General features: G+C 41.5%; 1 protein-coding gene across 1 annotated transcript; it reads right to left on the bottom strand.

The window, feature by feature from the left end:
* Positions 1-309: 309 nt before the first annotated feature.
* cdh19 (cadherin 19, type 2) lies at positions 310-18,631 on the bottom strand. Its single transcript, XM_071525858.1, has 12 exons — positions 18,545-18,631; positions 13,229-13,597; positions 12,441-12,735; positions 11,079-11,198; positions 9,626-9,793; positions 8,384-8,574; positions 7,457-7,710; positions 5,986-6,122; positions 5,480-5,601; positions 5,022-5,139; positions 3,343-3,594; positions 310-1,860 (listed from the first exon to the last, which is right to left on the bottom strand). The coding sequence occupies exons 2-12, from the start codon at positions 13,472-13,474 to the stop codon at positions 1,343-1,345; spliced, it is 2,421 nt and encodes an 806-aa protein (XP_071381959.1). The 5' UTR covers positions 13,475-13,597; positions 18,545-18,631; the 3' UTR covers positions 310-1,342.
* Between the last annotated feature and the right edge of the window lie 1,549 nt (positions 18,632-20,180).

The following is a 20,180-nucleotide window of genomic DNA, read 5'->3' as shown; positions in this document are numbered from 1 at the left end:
TTTTCTCCTCTCAGCCTTATTTTGGCGGAGTCTCGCTGCTAGTCACCCATGTGCTCTCTGCTGATGATTGGCTGACATGACCAGTGTGCCTCATCAGGAAGCAGAAAACCATGCTAAGCAGCATAATAAATGTTTAACACCGATGTTTAATGGATGCTCTCTGCATATCAACTTTCACGTCTGCAAGAATAGGGCAAATAAGAATACAATATATTTGGAAAAATAAGTTGCCATAGACATAGACACACATCCATGGGAAGTATACTTTAATATGAATTCATAATGTACAATTTGAATACACGTACCAACCATATTATGAACCAAAATGCCAAGCGAGAAGTGAATGATATTCTGTTGTAAATAGTATCACATGTCATCAGAAATGTAAAATTCACAGGTCAGTAAAAGGTATTATACAGTGAGTGTAATAATGTGACACTGTAATAGCTGTAATCATTAAAGCATAAGTCACATTGTTCACATGCACTCTTTAAGGAAAGATCCACCCTCGCAAACTCTTACACTGTTCCAGTATGTATCATCAGTCTGTGATGTTCAATGCATCCCAGGAGCTGTTTTGTGATGGTGTAATCACATTTTTCAGCGTATTCACTTTCCCCCGACCTGCCTCGTCTACTTCTACTTCAGTTAGTAATTTCCAGAGTAGAATAGAATGGGCGTGAACTCTCAGTTGTTGGTTTTACATGTAGGTGGAGAGAGAGAGCACTGGTAATAACATAGTAAGAGCAAGAGTGGAAGAGTTTTTCCAGTCGAGAAAAAGTGAGAGTTGCGACCTTTACAACATTTCTTGTGGCTGCATTGCATTATGGTCCACTGAGGCTACTGTAGGTGGAGAAATTGCTCTCTCTGCCTCTTCTACGATGGATTTCTCCCTGTATGATTGTTGACCGTCGGTGAAAAATTGTGAGTCTGTGAAGAAGCCCTCGCTCTTTGATTCTGAGGGACTGACACCAAAACCTGACGTTTACCATTGAGGTTTTAGAAAAAAATATTTTTCTATCAAACTGTAGCTGAGCTGGAAATATCCTGACATCATGAGGCACATCGGCTTCATTTGACCAGTTATCCATGGGAACAACAAAAATACACCACCGAGCAACAAAATGGGCCCACAAATGCAAGGTACATCGCCAACAGCTGTTTTTTTTAACAATTTTAAAGTGTTTAAGGGTGGATTTTTCCAATAAGTGCTACTGTTTTCACAAAGCCATGTATTTGTTTTGCATCTTTCTGTCATTATTGATGAGTGTTGACCAGAAATGTACAGAATTGGTCTACTATGCAAAGACCCCAGCCATTCATGAGATTAGGAGTGTCCCGATCAGAAGGTGGTCTCGTCCTCCACTCCGCCGTACCAAGGTGTAAGTCGGACCAAGTTGGGTCTGGGGCCGCAAACAGGTTGCTCAGTGCCAGGCTCAAAAGTACACGACTCCAGTGAGCTCAGGGACCCTGTGGCGGACCCCGCCCCTTCATAAGCATAGGTTCTGAGGCAGTCAAATGGGGGTACATAAGGATCCTGGTCAGCTTCGGCCAGCCTGTCCATAATAAACTGTCTGAAGACCTCGTCCTCAGGGCCGATGAGGTGGGACTCTCGGAGGGACATCCGTATGCTGGCCGCCACGTCTTCCCTCCGGAGCCTCCTCTCCCTCCTCCTCGGGTGGGGCCGCAGGGGGACAGGCTGGCAGAAGTCCAGGTCTGCCCCTCCGCCGCCTGGCTCTCCATAACACAGCACCTTCTGTGACACCCTGTCCGGCAGCTCCAGCTCCTTCACCTCCGTCTCCAGCCCCTCCTGCTGCTTCCGCCTGTGTCTCCGCACCATCAGCATTAGAATGGACAGCACTGGAGACGCAACACAGCAGGAGATCATTACAGTTAAACACCGGGGCATGAGCTTAGCGAGAATAGATCATCTAGGGCGCCTGATGGAGCATGCACTTGTACTGTACAAGTGCACGGAAAATAATTCCGGCCTGTTTTGATTTTTCTGTTATTTGGGGTTGATGCAAAGATCAACACAAGGGCAAATTAGTCTGTAAGTGATCATTTTAGTTTCAGCTCACGCAAAAAGGAAGAATTCTTTTCCTTGCTTCTCATTGCAGAGAATGCTAAATAGTGGTGTAACAGAGTATTTATTTGCTGGTGTTGTTTTCACTGGGTATTGTACTGATCTGATAGAATGTTAGCATAGTAGGTATTGTCATTAATCTTTCATGTGATGGGCACAGGGACAACACAAAGCAGCCGAGGTCATAATAAAGCTCTTCACTATGCAAACCCATCAATGTCCCAAGATGGCATTGCTACTGATGTATTGCAACCAATATGCTCATTACCAGACATCATTGTTCTGCAAGCATTCAGCGTTTTAAAATTGTGTGTTAAAGGCACGCTGGTGAGTTTTAAAGGGGGAATTCAAATGGAAGGGGAATTTGTTATTGAAATCCTGCTGTTTACCACATATTTATATACTTGCCAAGATGATGTGAGGTGGAACTGCTCTAGCTCACACTAACAGAACAGATCCGCTGAAAAAGAATAACTCTTTTACAACAAAATACCATTAAGAGTGTCACTTATTTTAAATTGCACCATCATAATATTCGTTAATGCTTCTTAAAGGACTAAAGGACTACATCGACTTTTTGGGAGTTTGGTCCATTAGTCACCTTACCCAATATCTGACGAGAAGATTGGTACCAAAATCATCTCTGTGTCTCTGGTCGATAGCTCTGTCTGGTCCGCATGCTTTTAGCATACAGAATGATAAGTAATCGTAGGTGCCTAGCATTATCCAAAGTTGGTATTGTTTTTTATTCTATAGCCTGTAGATAACAAACTTCTGAAAACAAAGTCTCAGTCTTCATTATTGGTGAAGTCCATTACAAATTAAAGTCCCCATGAAATTAACTCACTAACTAAAGTTATGCTTGAAGTCTTGCGAGAAGAGAGAGACTTTCTGCCATTGAAAGTGGATTTTTGTCATATTTGATGTCTTTTTTTTTTACCAGTCCCTTAAACAAGGGACTAACCATCCAGCCTTAGAGCTGCTACAAGTTCTTATTTTCTCACTTTTAGGCTAATGCTAGTCTCCTACAATTAGCAAGCGCAGCGGACAGAACTATCTACCAAAGGGTTAGGGTTATCTACCTAACCCTAACCTTAACCCTGACACAGAGATGATGTTAGTGCCAATTCTCGCTGTGCTAAACTCCAAAAAAGTCAGTGTAATCCTTTAATATATACACAATAACTCAGAGTTTAATATTCAGGACTGAGATGGAACGTCAATAATTATTCTTTGGAAAGCCCCTGGATTCTCACCTGTGAGTGTGGCCAGGCAGACCAGCAGACCCAGCAGGGTTTGGAGACTGACCCCCATGGAGAGGGCGAGGGCCTCCACCCCACCTGTGGGGCAATGGCCGGCAGGCTGGCAGCTGCATACGCTGATGGTCAATGTACTGGTGCTAGAGAGGGCAGGCGAGCCGCTGTCGATCACCACCACAGGCAGGAGGTACTGGGTGCGATCCTTGCGGGTAAAAGTACTCCTGCGTGCCACAATGCTGCCTGTGTTGTCTGTTGTGGAAAAGATGGAGTTAAGATTGAGAGGTGCAGTTTCCAGCATTCTTAAAAAACAAGAGTAGCGCCCCCACAGTGAGAGCGGGTGTTTCAGGTGAGAGCGGGGGGGGGTTCAAAGGTAAGCTGAATAACAAGTGAAGTGGCACACAAAATGTGATTCAAAACACAATTCAAGCTCTCTGAAAGAGCCAGGCAGCTTGTCAAATCTGATTTTCAGTGTTTATAAAAGTGGATTTGGGTGCTCCTGTTAGACTGCATCAAGACACTAGACAATAACTTTTTTGTTGTCAACTATACCTTATGGCATTTCATTAGTGTTCATTCCCGATTCATTATTCATATTCCCTGGTTGCTGACTGGACTAGTATACTTGCCTGGCTAACTGCACCTCCATACATTAGATTCTAACCTTTTCTACACAGTCAAACACCTCTCTCCTGCCCAGTTTAACAACACTTTTTTACTGCATGTTTTCACTGAACAATTTGAAGAAAGGTTGACTGCCCACTCTACAACAATGCACTCTTTCACTTTACTCGCCTGAGAGAAGTACAAAAATTACAACTGAAGGACTTAATTCCAAAAGGTTATATATCGCTGATGGGAAGCTAAAATTCAACACCCACTATTTCAAAAAATCGACCACATTTTTGGCGAAAGTGTTAGTCTTAGTTAGATAATATGTTTCCATAATGAGTTTTGTTTTCTTGCCAGCAATAACTTTATCAGAGTAGGTGTCACTTCTTCAAATAGTGGATATCTTGTTTTGTAACTCTTCAATTGTCCGCTAATATCTCGATGTAGAAATCATCTCTCTAGTGGCTCTAGTATGGTTAGAGTGCCGGCACGCAACAGGTTGGAGGTTCAATGTGGAGTCATACCAAGCCTCTTTGGTATGATTGTAAAGGTCCCTCCATTCTGCCTCTGTCATGCATTTATATAGCAGGGTTGCCCATAGAATCTCTCTAGGGGGTGTAACAACAGTCCAGCCACCAAGTGGGACTTTTATGATGCTTTCATCTGATTTCATCTATTCATTTTAGGATTGAAACTTGGATCCTGTAACGTAAAGTTGATAATACGAAGTACGCATGTTGATGATAATAATACTCTGTTTCAAAACATGTGCTGAGTGTCACGGTGCGATGATATTGAATTTCAAAACCAGTCCAAGAGTGTTTCAGGAGTTTTGTGTTAAAGGTTATGAAAAAAAACATTCATTTTGCAACTTCAACTCAGCTTGGTTGGTAGAGCTTTTTTAACATACTGTACTTTCTTTGCAGTGCACAATGCAAGGAGGGTATGGATTGATATATGATATACAATGATATCATAATCATTGCCTTATAATATATAATGGAGTATACACTCTCCCATTTCCATCACATCACAATTTGCCTTATAATATATAAACTGAATGTAACCTTGATTATCTCTGATGGTGAAGTTTGGATTGATTTGCTTCTCATAGACCATAGAGAAGTAAAAGTGGTGTCCCTCCGCAGGCTCATCTGGATCCACAGCACTGAGCAGCTGAATAAGCTGAGAGACACAAAGGCACACTATTGAGGAAATATTAATAACAAAAGCAGTCACATATGGACAACAAATTTCCCCAAATTTAGTGGCAAAGACAAATATTCAAGGTTGTACCATAGAACACAGCTTAGTTATGAGTTATGATGAGTTGTGATGGTATGCAGCTGTACAATAGTCAAACATTTTCACATGAGTTAGGTTTAGGTTTAGAAAGATATACTGAATCATTTGATATGATATGATATGATACAATATAAGAATTTTTACTGTCCGCAATCATGGAAATTCTCATTGCAAGGCTGCTACGTAAATCATAAACATCAATGCATCATCATATACATACTTCTCCCGCCTGTGTCCCCTCACAGATATATGGCTGGTAATCTCTTGCAAGCCTTGGCACATTGTCGTTTATGTCCAGCACTTTGATGAACACCGCCACAGAGGAGGATAAATGGTTCTGTGCTGCAGTTGTGAAGATAGACATTTGCTGGAGTCCACTGGGTGCATGTATCATAAATGCTTTGTAAAAGCTCTGTCAAAATAATACTTAAGACTGATAAATGTTTCTCTGTTCATATCTTCTTGAATCACAACTGAAGGCAAAAAAAATGGGCATTGGTGTTTTCTCTGCTCTCTCTCAAAACAAAACAGGAAAGTGAACAGAATGGGAGCTATAAAGTAAATCCTTTCATGGTAGTTCAAGGTTTTGATTCATTCTAGACAAAGACTTACATTTGTTATCAACACATTGCTGCGAGACATGCGAGACAGGTTCCTCAGCTGAGTGAATGTAGACGTGCCATAAGTTGGCCATAACACCAGTATAGGATAGGAAATGCGCCTTACTTGTTTCCTTGGCTGCAACAGTCACATTGTGCCAGTTTGTCGTCTCTCGATCCAAGGGTTTTGCAACAGTTATGGTTCCATTGTTTGGGTCTATTTTGAGAGCTTTTGTGATATCACTGCTTTTGTCAATTGAATATCTAGAAGAAAAATCACCAGGACACACATTTAGCAAGCAAGGTTGTTTTCTAGGCAAACAAAACATTGTGAGACCATGGGGAGATAAATTAGGCAAACTGCTCAATTTTTTCATCGGCTGACAGATATCCAACAAAGAGAACACACACACGCCAGAATGATAAGGCGACAACAACACCATCGAAACAAAGCATCTTACAAACTTGGAGAAACAGACACACTTCTATGATTTTTTTTTTCTTTCCCTCTTTTGGAATTGAATAGTATTCTTAGTCTGACTACAGACTTTTTCATGCGGCGACGAGTGAGCGTCTATGATAATTTATAGATGGTGAAGCAAACCACCTTGTAAACACAGAGAAATAGACAGACTTTTATTAGTGTTTTTGGAACTGAACAATATCCTCAGTCTGTCTACAGACTGTTCATAAGTAGAAAAGTGAGGGTCTATGAGTTTAGTTAGTTCTTTGCCCTTTAATTAAAAAAATCCATTTAGGCCACAGACCAAGCAGAAATGTTTAAGCAGGAAATTTTTGCCTCATTGCACAAGTTGTTCACCCCACCATCCTTTTTCACCCATTAAAATAAGTGATTATTCCACCATGGTGAATTAGGATAAACAAGAATGAAAACAGACTGCGTAATGAATCGTGTCTTTGAGCCACTTTGTTGATAACGACATGGAAAATAAGCCAATTTGACCTAAGTAAACTTAATCATATTTACTAGAACAGTGGAAACACCTAAAATGTCAGATTGAATTTATTTTCACAATGTGACAATGTCACCAAAGGGCCACTAATAGAGGCTAGATTGTGGATGATATGGAGCACCTGCCACTCTTAAGCTCTGCTGGGGTGGACTACAGGCACCAGTAGTGCTGCTGTCTCCTCTGCAACGTGCCCCACTTGCAAATGACTGCAAATCTCAATTCCATATGCCACCTCGTATGGTGCTTTATTACATTCCTACGTCCTAGCCGCGTCGCTTTGTGATAATACCACGGCAATAGATAGAAAAGCCTGTGAGGTATAAAAAATCGTCATGATTTATTCAGCAGGGCTCATTTCCTACTAAAGTAATATGAGATAAATATGACCATGTACAGGGTATCCACAGAGATCAAGGGTAAAAATGGATGCACCGAGCCAGTAACACTATTTGAAATGGAATGATTTTTCACCCTGTGGAGGAAGCTGTCTAGGGCAGGCTGTCTAGGGATGTTCCACCCCCCCTCTCCACCCTCCAGCCTGGATATCTACCTAGTCATTACCATACTGGCAGTTGGGTGGCATATGCCATTCTTCCGGGTGACTGTTTGGAGGGGTCATATTACCTGATGGGATTGTTGACTGTGTCAGTGTCTCTGGCGCTCACGGTGCCAACCACGGTTCCCACCACCGCATTTTCGGGAACTTTCCATTCGTAGACCGCAGCGAGGAAGATGGGTGCCTCATCCACGTCCTCGACAACAATCTTGAGTGTGGTCCTGTCCCTGAACTCGTCAAAACTCAGAAAACGAGTGTCCACGTGGTCGTTGACTGCCTCTGCTGCCATAACAAAGCGTCTCTTACTTTCGTAGTCCAGAGGCTGTGAAAAAGTAAGCGAAAGAAACGAATTACTGTTTTGACGCTGGTCTTATATCACTGTATACCACTGTGGCTATGATAAACAGAAAACACTTTGTTTACCATTATCAAGCGGTGTAATATGTCACTTAAAATAAACTGGTACAAAGGCTTACAAGAATAGCAGCTTTGCGGATATGCTATGCCAACTTGTGCATAAGTTAGATGATTATTGTGTCGAGTGCTGGACACGACTCTGGATGTTGAAAATGGTTTAGCCAATGTCAATGAGCTGCCAGCTGTGAGCACGCACTTAAATAATGCTGTATTTTCGATTAACATCATGATGCTAGTAATAAGAAAACAGCATGCAAACCATTAGTGTATTCCCCAAATGATTCAGACTCAGAGTCAATAATGTATTTTTTTTTTTTTTCATTATCACATGACCATCTAAATTGAAATCCCCTGTATGAAGCACAATGTCAAATCCAAGATGAAAACAGATCACCAGAAGCTCACATTTAGCTGAAGGTCTCCAACAAAAGTATGTTCTACAGTATTTTTTTCTTTACTTTTTGAAAGTATTGGAAGCTATCATTGGATCAGGAAATAGGAATGAGGAATGCAGCCTTGTGACTACAGAAAAATATCAACACAACAACTACACAGAGCTAATATACAGATGAATTCACCTTGGCCAGCAGAATCACCCCCTCCTGAGTCACTGGGTCTGTTTGGATTCTGAAGGTGGCGCTCTCCTCCAGGTCCTCCTCCAGACTGTAGGTCATTCTGGCATTGATGCCAACGTCTCCGTCCTCTGCCATGATCCTGCCCACTGTGGTGCCCACTGCTGCATTTTCAGGGACGGCAAAGCTGTACAGGTCTGGAGAAAGAAGAGCGCTTTACAAATCATTCATGTTAATACTGTTAGACTCCAAGTAATCAATCTGTGGAATGGGACACAAGTGATCGAGTGAAATAGAGAAACGGTGGCTACTTCTGCAATGCACAAGGAAAACAAGTTGGCAATGTTTGTTAAAAAAAAGTTTGCTTCATCGCAAGTTTGCCTACTGAACTGGACAGTAAGTTGTTAATAGCTAGTGCTATAGTGTGTAAAACGATAAGAACGGAGAACATTGTGGTGGAGGGTCAATTTGTGTGACTCAAAGATAAGTTGTGGCAAGTCCACATAATCCTAGCCTAACTCTAATAAGAAGATGAGAAAATGTGATTGTGTCTTGGAGCAACTCTGTTTGGATGACTGCCACAACTGGGTGGATCTTAACAGGCAACCAGCTGCTTCCGAAAACAATCTCCCGCTGATAATAATTTAGAGGTGCAATTATGTGACATAACAGAGGGTGCAGTTCAAAGTGAAGTCTGGCCATACAAGAACCCGTAGAATATAGCAGCGCAAGCAATGAATGTGAGGGCGACATTCATAGTTAAAAGCATCATCCTTGTTTTCTCATTTCTGCAGAATTGATTTCTTCCCAGGGCATTCATTTAGTGAGGTTTATCGCTGAGAAGGCCAGGTTTGTTTCCAAAGGTCATGACAAATGTCCTTTCATGTGTGAATGATTAAATTCATCCAGTGAGCTTAAGCAACACACGCACACATACACACAGACAAACGGGACGAGCACATCCTCATCTCTTCCCCCGTCTCTCTCTATCTCCCTCTCATTCTCTGACTCTGGCTTGTTTTTGTTTTTTTTTAATTTTGGCTGCTGGCTGAATAGCAAGATGTGTAAAGCAGAATGCAGTGCTGGCAGCACAAACCACCCACCCAAACCAGAGAAGTGTGATCATATAAATACCTCTCAGGTGTACTATTAACCATGTCCTTGCAGCGCACCACGCTTTGTATTTCTCCATTGATTCTATGAGTGTGAATGGCCCGGCAGTGTCAGTGAGTGATGAGAGTGACTCACGGTGCTGGAATGTGGGCCCATTGTCGTTGACATCAGTCAGGCTGACGGTGACGGTGGTGGAGGAGGAGTAGCCGCCGCTGAGGCCCAGCATATCCTTCACCTGCACCACCACCAGGTACTGCTCTCTGGCCTCACGGTCCATGTTGGGCCAAGATGTGACAATAATGCCTAAGGATGGAGAAGGGAAAGAGAGAATGAGAGAGAGAGAGAGAGGAAGAGGCAAGTTGGGTTCATTAAAACTGCATCAAGTGTATCTGTGGGTGTTTTTCTATGCTTCTCTTTTCCAAACATGAGCAAACAAACTTTGCCTTGAGTAGTGTACGAGAGTGCGATACACTGTGTACGGTAAAACTACACCACAGTAAACTTCAGTCAGTACGCAAAGAAAGAGAGGGCTTTCAGGTGCCGTTTTTTTTCAGGTCCAAGGTTACATCTAATTTGCACACTAGCTAACGTAGGTGGAAGAAGCTAGCGTTAGTGGTGGCGAGTAAATTAGCCTGTTGGCTAGTTAGCTAGGTAACAATGCCAAAAACCAGCTCTTTGTTCAGGTCAACTGAGCTGATTCTCTCAAGCTACAACTTGTAGTGCTTTGGCGTAGAGACCACTCTTCCAAGGAAAGCAGCAATTGGCTGCTCAAAAAGTTAATATAAGTTGCCAGATCATATGAATATGTCTGTGTAAATTCATTGCAGTCATCCAGGTAGTAAGATGTTCAAAAGAAATTAGAAACAAAATCCACTGGAATTAAAATGGCAGGGAACTCCCGAGCACTAATTAGAACCGAAGAAGCTTCTTGGATGAGTGGTGAAACACCTTCAACTATTCATTTTAAGACCAGTGAATTTTGTTTCTATTTACTTTTATTTTTGGACTTGCATATGAATACTACACCTATCTTGCTCTTCACCAACTCTTCACTGGGCAAAGATCTACACTACACTGCTATGTATGTGAAGTGCTGCCAATCAGACCTCTTTGGCTAAGACAAGCAAGTAGTGCAAATGTACATGACATCTTCTGTACCGATTTGTTGTCAAATACTCAGTGAGTAAACACGCTAACATTGTTCCCAATGGCCTGAAAAAGTAGAAATAAAGTCGCCAAGGGGGTCTAAAAAAAAGTCTAAATCTAGCAACAAAATCGTCAAGTTGGTGGCAGTGATAGAGCCAGAGGGACAAGGGCTAAAGACAAGATCATCTCCTGTACATGCCACAGCAACCTAAATTTATCAGACTGTTTACATTTATTTATAAGATTACTAAACTGACCTGCAGCCACACAACAACCATCTATATCTGGTTATCTGATATACAGTATATAGACATTATTTGTACGGAGCCAATTCTCCAGTGGACCTCCATGACGGCTCGAGCCGCGGTTGTTAGGAGATTTGTGGCAAAGTCTCAATTCATCGTGGCCAAAGGACAGTTTGGGCTAAAAGCGTCGGCGGTACCCGTCTTCGGCTCCACGGAGAAGTAGGGCTCCCCCTGCAGGATGGAGTAGATGAGCTTGGCGCTGTTTCCGAACATGGGATCGTCAGCATCTGTGGCTGTCACCTGGGCCACTGTGGTCCCTGTGGGGGGAGCGGATCACACAGGCAGTCAGCTCAGGCAGCAGTTCCAGTCGACGGGGAAATAAAGTGATTATGCCACAGTCCCGCAGGGTCTGTCTGTCTGGCTCAGGGGGGGAGCGGTGGAAATGGAAGGCGGGGGAAGCGCGGGGGGGGGTTGGGGGGGGGGGGTGTTGAGGTTGAGGTAGGGTTACAGGGGAGTTGTTGATGATGGGGCGGGGGGTGTGATGCGGGGCGGAGGGTAGCACTGGCCTTTCACAATGTGCCGAGGCTGTGCAGGTGTGCGTGACAACCTCTCCAGCCCTACAGTGACATCTCTCTCACTATCCACCTGCCCCCTGATTTCTCTCCTTCTCACTCTGATTCAGTTTCACCCCTGTCTCTCTCTCTCTCTCTCTCTCTCTCTCTCTCTCTCTCACTGTCCCTGATACTCCCTACCTTTTTCTCCACTGACCATATCCTTCTCCTCACCTTTCTCTCTATCTTTCTCTCTCTCAGTCGTCTTCTTGTCTATCTCATTTTTTTCCCCCTGTCTTTCTCCCAGGCAGAGATTTACCTCTGCGTTTCTTATTCTTTATTCTCAGTCCCCCACACTCCATCCTTCCCCTCTCACTTTCTCTTTTCGAGTCAAATGCATTATGATTTATTACGAGAGAGATATTATACTGCAAAAGCAGATTACATATAAATTGAAATGGTAATGTTTGTGGTATGAAAGGGCAGTGGATATAATAACATTATTTAGGAAAAGAAATTCATCCATAAAGGCATCCGAGCTATGATACCAAATCCAATACTTTTAACTTCCTGAAGGGGGGACATACAGCAGCCATTCAAATAGCCTTTGTTCATTTTCTTCATTCAATATTTAAGATAACATGGCACTTTATTTGAAATGTGCGTCCTTAAAATACAAGCAACATTTCAAGTCAATAACAGCTTTCAATCTGAACAATCTGGAAAATATATATTTTTTTACTTTTATTCAGAAACAACAATTTGCTTTTAGGGCTCAATAACTTGAGCTAAACCAACATTTGAAAGGCACAATTCTTTGGCAGACATACTGTACCAATCAAGCCTCAGACTTGAATCTTTATTAGCACTAACAGGCTAAATCTTGATGATGATGATGAAGGCAGCCTGTCTGGTTTGTATAAAGATTCATTCTGTGTGGCTATATTTTCGATTCTTGTGTCGTACAAGCTGCTAGCAGGCACTTTTATTTGCTTTTCTCAGACATACCAATCGGACACATCTCAGGTATGCTGGACACATAGGGTTCGTTCTGGAACTGTGGGACATTGTCGTTGATGTCCTGCACCTTGATGATGAACTCTGACTGGGGCTCCACCGGTTCGTTGGACCTCCTGTTGATAGCCTGGGCCTGCAGAACATAGAAGGCTTTCACTTCGCGGTCAAGCTTCTGCAGCATCCGGATCTCACCAGAATACTCATCTATCTCAAACACATCTCCAGCACCCTCTCCCGATAAGATGTACTTGATGGAAAATTCACCTCGGTCATAGTCAGACTTGAGCTGCAAAAGGAGAGAAAGAAGTACTGTGGGAAACTTTGTTTTTTTTTAACTGTATCACTGCAAAACATCTCCATCCTAACAAGTCATTTTGTCTATTATTGAGTCCTAAAATCGTCATTTTCTTAAAATAAGTCAAAAAATCTGTCAATGCCGATAATTTCACTTGTTTCCAATGCAAATCAACTTGTTTCAGGAATTTTGTAGAATCAAGTGTCATTTTCTTGACAGTAGTGCAGTGATCTGCCTTATTCTGACACTCATTTGTAGAAAATTCCTGAAACGAGTGAAGCTGCATTGGAAACAACTGGAGTTATTTCACCTCTTTGGCAGAATCTTTCTCTTGGTTTGCAAAAAATAAGATTTGAAGGCTGAACATGAGACTAATTTTAGCCTTCATAGGTAAGTGGAAAACAGGCATTGTGAAAAGGCATTGTGATCAGTATCAAGGACATGGAGGGCATTCAGATCTGAAGGGGGGGGGGGGGGGGGGTACCTGGCCAATAACGCGAGGAGTGGGATCTTCCTCAGGGACAAACAGTTGTTTCCAGATCCAGCCTCTCTTCAGGCGGCGGTGCAGATGAGTGGACCCCTGGGCCAGCTGTTGGGCGTCCAGACCCTGGGTGCCTCTCATATCGCTCAGCACCCAGCCAGGGATCATAGAAAAGGCAGTCACCATGGCCAAAACACTCGATGTACTCATTCTTACTGTCCATCCTTGCATTCTCTCTCCACTTCCCATGGTTAGTGAGCAGAAGATCAAGGTGTCGCTCCTTCATGCAACGGCACAGTAATTCATGACCTCGGCAAGGTCAAGGCCATATCCCATCTTGTCATTATGTGGTTTCTGTGCGTGTTCATATCTCTGGGGAATAAGAGTAAACAATTTCATTAACGACTAAAGTGAGAACTTTAACACTTACACTTATATGGGGGAAACTGAAATTCGTCCAAGTGTAAAATCTACAATTACACATTAAGTGTTTCATTCCATAAAGCTATTTATAAATGTTGTTATCCAACAATGAATATTTTGAATGTACATATGATCCTACGCACCATGATTTTGCAAGCAAATGTCATATGATAACCAATTTATAACTATACATTCACTATTTGTTTTTGTTTAACATGTTTTAATCACAGCAATCATTTCATAAGAAAAGCTGACACTTTTTAAAATGCTGGATATCTCAATTTAAAATGAAAAATCCTTATCATATTCAGGAATTTTGTGCAGTGCATGAAAGGCAATTCCAACTTCCTCATTTTACATACTGCAGATGAAAAAAATGAGAGATGTATTCACCTTCATTTTGCAGTCTATGACAACACAATCCTCTTTCAGTCTCAAGAACCACTGTATCTGAAATTTTAAGTAAAATCCATTGCACTGAAATGATGCACAACTTGTGACAAATTCAGGCAAGAAAGCTCGACCAGAAGTGCATTTTACAAGAAAAGACGAAGCCTTTGTCCACATCCTTTGGAGGGTACAGATCTCTCATTTTTTGCATCCTGCAGTCCTGCATGGGCAGATGAAAACAACCCTCTGTTTTGAATTCAGACAAGGCTCTGTATTGTGTTTCATGGGTGAGCAGGGCCTGAACATCATTCCTTAAGCATGACACTGCACTCTGCGGCTGACTAATGAAGACTACTAATTAGATCAATGTCTAACCAGACATGGAAAACAGAGACACATGCCTCTGACAAACTATGATTAGAATCGATGCGGCAATTATATTGTGCACCAAGACCAGGGTCAAGAGTGTAAGGACGAAGAAAAGTCAGACACCAAATTAGCCTTTAGTCAATAGTACAAACTACAACATCTTGAGTGGGCATACCAGTTTATGCAGACTTAAACTTCAGCAAATTCAATACATTTAACTGTATGTCAATGGAAAAAAAGTCTTCTCGCGTTTTGTTTTCTTTCCCACCATGGCAACCATAACTATCCAGAGGTTAGCTTTGTGCAAACACTAGAGTCATTGGCATAGAGACCAATATCACATCACGGCCTTGCTATGCTAAGGTTACCAAGGGTGATCACTGGTGTTTAGGATCCTCCAATAACCTTTCTTTTTCATTTAGTAAATCTCTTGATTTCTCCCTACAGTATTCTCACTCTTGGCAGCATAGGTGTGTGATTGGTCTGTAACTGTGGATGCTTTTTTTCAGTGCTCTCATGGTAGACTTTCATCCTACAAATCTTTTTCTCGTTGTGTCTGAAAGACACACAAATTATTTATGTAGACCTGACCCCGAGCCAACCTGAACCCAGCTTTACTGCTCTCCAGTCCAAGCAGTAGACTATACTTCCACACTCAGAGGAATGCCATGGGATCAGATGTTATTTGGACTAGGGCTAGTAATCACAAGAGCCATAACTTCAAACCAGTTTAATAGAGTTTTTTGACACTATAATACCAGTATAACACAGCATATACAGTACTGCTTGGTGGACACTTTTATCCAAAGTGCATTTTTATCATGGATGGTCCCAGTGGGAATTTAAGATAAAGAGTGTAAGATAAAGCGGGGAAACAAGTTATTTCATCAGCTATAGTACTGTAGTTGCAGTATTAATGCTTTAACAGCTCATAATGGTCATGTTTAATCTTGTAAAAGTAAATTAGCTGTCAAGGCCCATTTGTAATGAAGTGGTAAAATCAATTACTAATGCCGGGTTACGTTTTTGAAATTCAATTTCGATGCATAATGTGAATGAGACTATGTGTTTGTGCTTATGTATGTCTTTACAGACCGTATTCATATCTTCGAGCGTTGTGGAGTGACATTCCAATTAGTGGCCAGTGAATCGTGAGCTGTTATGGTCTTTCATAGGGCTGCCAAGCATGCGCCCAAACCGAACGCCTTGAGCCAAAACCAGACAACAGCGCCCGACCATGTTTCTCTCAGCAACTACTCAACTGCCAACATCTCACAAGTAGTCAGCTTAAAGATCTGCCATGGGTAAGTCTTTCGCTGCTGTGGCTGGAATAGTGTCCAGGTCAACAGATGCTCAGGTGCCAATTTAACAAGATGGGCCTTTCTAGAAATAAGTGATGAAATTCTGGTGAAATAATGGGTATACCACACATTGGGCCCAAGTCTGTAAATAGTAAAAGTGTCAAGAAGGAAGTTAAACACACATGTCCATGCGTGACAGCTGTGTTGATAGTCATTCCCGTAAGAAAATAATTGCTTACTATATTTGAATAGTATTCAAAATAGAGGTGGCCCAGCTAAACAGGTTTTTCAGACAAGAGGTCCTTGTGTTATCACTTACAGGTGCATCATTTTCAAACAACATCAAGGCAGACCACAAATAACAAAGGAAAACACTGTTGAACTCTGTCAACTTTCTATCAGAAATTCTCTTTTTTCACGACTGGGTTCAGTACATGCAGAGCGCCCTGTGGTTGACAGCCATTCATTACCTCTAATAGGCCTTCCTCCTATTTCCAGCAGACCTCCTGTAGCCTGTATATACACTACTCTACCACATGACAGAGTGAGAATGAGCTGCGGTCTCACAATGTTAAGCACTAGATGCGCTGAGACCGTCACATTATTTTCGTATATGGTGATGTGTTCTGCCTAATACAATGTAGCTCTGTTACAGAAATGATTGCAGGATACTATGAAAATGAGTCTATTGTGCCAACACAATGCAGTGAATGTACTGTAGATAACGCATTGACATTGCGGATTACACGCCAATGTATATGCAAATCTTATATGTACGTTAATTACATTGTCTTTCATGCACCAGTCTACTGACTTCTAATACATGTGTAATTATTTCAAAAAGTGATACAAAGTAAATAAAAATACTCAGGAAATATGAAAATGCATACAGCTGAAATTGTGACTGTGAACATAAATACAGTATCAGATCTTTAATTTTACTATAACAATTTGCAATCCTGAGAAGAATCCATTCATGAAACATCACTCATTTCTTTAAGCTCACCCCTCCATGACAAAATGTCTTGTAATTGGTCATTGGGGAGCCTATGTTGGGACTTGTTGTTTATTGTTCAGCTCCATAAAACAATAACACTGACATCTACTGTACGTCTCCTAAACCAGGACCCCCAAACGAGCCCCGAGACTGAGCTGAAACAACAGGGGAACGTCACGCTATCATGTACTTGTTAGAAGTAATTTGTTTGTGATTTTATTATGTGCAGTAGTGGAAATCATTACTGTTTAGGAATGCGTCATGAATTTCTGCTGACATTTATCAGTGATGCCACAACACCCTGTTATTTGCCTCCTTTCTTTTTCATCTAAACAATAAATTGATACTGCCCAAGTTATTACTCGAGAATAAAAAGGATTCCAGTGGATCAAACTACAGGCAATTATCTAGTCAGACATATAAAGACTTAATTAGTGTGATGAATGGTAGTTTGTGACACAACAAGTTTCTTGTCAAGTTTCGGGCTTCTTGTCTATTTTGCCTATGCTCTTTCAAGGTCTCCCCCGGCCTCAAGGCATATCAAAGACCAACATTTCTAGAATATATACTAAACATGATATTGATTTAAGAGGGCATTTCAAATGAGAACATAAACTCAAGTTACATAGTCCTAATTGGTCACTGGGGTTTTTATAACTGAAAAAAATAAATAAATAAATACAAATCAACGTGTCTTGAAGATTTTTAGGGTGATCAGACTTTTTCAGATGTAGTTTAGCTTTTTCACCTGTTTATGCCTTTTTGGTAGTGAATAAAAACACAGAAACAATTCTTCTACTTTATTATTGTTTCTTAATCATCCTAAAACAGTGCTTTTTTAAAGCAGAGTGAATAAAAATGGTATTAAAAGGCTACAATGTTCACTCCCTCAGTCTTTTCAGTCATGGCCCCTTGGCTGGTAACATAATGCCACATCATGTTAGCTGCTTTACCAGACATTTTAAAATAGGTTCATATATTTTATTGGTTTACAAAGGGTTTCTAACTTTTATAGATGTTCTACAGTCCAAGAATTGATTTTGCACATCACTGTTCACTGCCCTCAAACAAGTGGACCAAAATGATGGAAGATGACTGAAATTGCCAAACTGAAGAAAGGTTACAGAAACAACCACCACTGCATAACGCTGAATGGTGAATAAATTCTCTAAACCGCATTTCTTCACTAAATTTCCCAAGGACTCTGAGAATGCATTGGAAATGTTTTGTTGTTACACGGGCCTACTGCCAGTACTAAGAGGTCAGTCAGTCAATGTGAGAGTCAAAAAAAAAAAGTGTATTCAATTCAGTAAAGTAAACTTACAGAATATCAGTGGTGGGGCCTCAAGTGGTGCTTAACCCACCGTTCTGTATTCTGGGGTCTATAAAAAAAACATTCTACGCTGTTGGAGAACTACCTTAGTGTGTTTCAAACCTGATTAAATCCCCTTCAGCTGTTTTTCAGCAGTAGTGATTTAAAACGTCAGTCTATTATTTCAGCAGGAGTGTGGCGGCCAAAACACCAGCAGCCAGCCTAAATTTCAAAAACTCTAAATTTATTTGGCATCGCAATTTCTCACTAGACGTTACAGTAATAAATGAATACAACAGTCCTGTCATGGCAGAAAATTTGCATGACAAATACAAAGAACCTCTGGACTAATTTAGAAATTATTGTACTCAACTTGATAACTATTATGCATTCCAACTTCTCTTCTGGTCTATCTATTCCACTTTCATCTTCCAAACCCATTTACTCTTTGTATAAAATTACACTGAACCATCTCTGTTAAAAAGATAATCTGTTATGGGACGCACAGCATCCACCGCCGCACCCACCTGTTTGTGTGATTCTGCTGTCCCCCAAGCCTCTTGTCACCAACCGCTGTCAAGAGAGATCATCACGCGGTATAAGAAAACACAATCTGCTTAACTAAATAGCCTGGTACTGGAGAGCAATTCAGCCACCACAATAGTAGGAGCAAATGTGCGTGGTTCTCACAATGCGTAATCCCCTCCACTGACGACCTCCCCTTTTCTTCTTCTTCTCTCCCCCTTTTCTCTCCTTCTCAAACTTCCCGGGGAAGAATAAACACTAGCACTATTGTCTGGTCTCACATCTGAACACTGCTGAACACTCAGGGCCTTCATTGCCATGCAAATAGTCAGAGCCCGGACTTACAAATGGATTTCTATCTTTTTGCCCTCTCTTGCTTTCTCGCTCCCCCTTTGTGAACAATCCAGCACTTATTGGAGTCTCGCTGGCATAGAAGGATGGCAATTCATCCACTGTAAGGCCACTATTTCTGCTAGTGATAAGAAGGCAACAGTCTGTTTTTTGACATTCAACCCAAGGCAGCGTGTTCTTCCTGTATGCCTTGTCTTGATATGGCCACATTTAAAAATGGACCTCTCATGACCTCGAGTTGCAAAATCACTTGCTGGGACTTGAATGCTCTGGAGATGCTGTTTGTCTATTGTGGAGGTCCCACGTTGCCTCAAATCTTTACCCCCGATGATCACTGCGGTCACTGCAATTACAATGCGTTAAACATTTCCGGTGACACTCATTTTTGCTTTGACAACCAAATAACCTTTTAGATAAAAATGCCCAACGTGAATTGGAAGATTTATTACAGTTCTTCTCATACACACTGTTCTAACATGCTAACCTCCAAGGGCTAATTACATTCCTAAACAATGCTAATGGATTCAATCATTAGAAAGGAGCGAGCTAGCATTGTTTGGAGTAAATGTCTCCAAAGTGGCAGCACTAGCCTTCCCTCAGAGCCAGTGACAGGCTGGAATTTGTTATTTTGTAAGTTCAGATTAGTTCTCCCTGTGAACTCCATGACTCCCATTCTGATTCCATATCAAATAGAGAAATGTCAGGACCTGCACTGTGACATTTAAAACCCCCATTGTAGACCTTGTCTAATTGAGCTTCCCTCATTATAATGATGGAGTGTAGACCAACAACTGCAAGAGAACATCACAGATGAAAGCTACGGTATAGTGCCGGCGAAATTATTTCCATCCCCGCTCTCCTCCTCTCTCCGAATGCAACCGACTATCTTTCAGTCTCCATTGACATTTCAGGCGTGTCAAATAATGGGCACAGAGTGATGGGAAACATATTTGCAACAAGATAGAGGTGAGTCTGGTCAAATCAGTATGTACCATGATATCATGTTGTATAATATGATGTAAGCTGTAATGATGTTTGCTCATATCCTGCGTCTCACTGTCAGTGAAGACATCATGTTGTTTTACTCTTCACAGGAGGCACACAGAGAAAAGACCATGTCTCTGACATTAAACAAATGATTTTATTCTGCTTTTGTTATTTTTGATACAGTTTTTGCCCACCCTTGTGCTCCTCTGATTAAACTTTGTGAAAATCTTCTTGAAAAACAACTTTGTTATGTGGGAGGAAGATGTGTCCTTCACAGCTTCCATTCATATTGTGGTATTT

This window comes from Centroberyx affinis, unplaced genomic scaffold, assembly GCF_046629955.1.
Source record: "Centroberyx affinis isolate AG114_WGS23_722 - 3 ecotype Tasmania unplaced genomic scaffold, CSIRO-AGI_Caff_v1 ptg001340l_1, whole genome shotgun sequence".
NCBI lineage: Eukaryota > Metazoa > Chordata > Actinopteri > Beryciformes > Berycidae > Centroberyx > Centroberyx affinis.
The sequence above is the reverse complement of the archived record's forward strand: the minus strand, read 5'-3'. Positions and strand labels throughout refer to the sequence as shown.

What these genes read in the sequence shown, in the direction of transcription:
- cdh19 (XM_071525858.1), bottom strand. Translation starts at nt 13,474, where the DNA reads ATGGGAAGTGGAGAGAGAATGCAAGGATGGACAGTAAGAATGAGTACA. An exon ending in GGGTGATTCTGCTGGCCAAG is followed by an intron (nt 7,711 to 8,383) that starts GTGAATTCATCT and finishes ACTTTTTCACAG; the next exon opens with CCTCTGGACTACGAAAGTAA. An exon ending in CACCATCAGAGATAATCAAG is followed by an intron (nt 3,595 to 5,021) that starts GTTACATTCAGT and finishes TTTCCACAACAG; the next exon opens with ACAACACAGGCAGCATTGTG.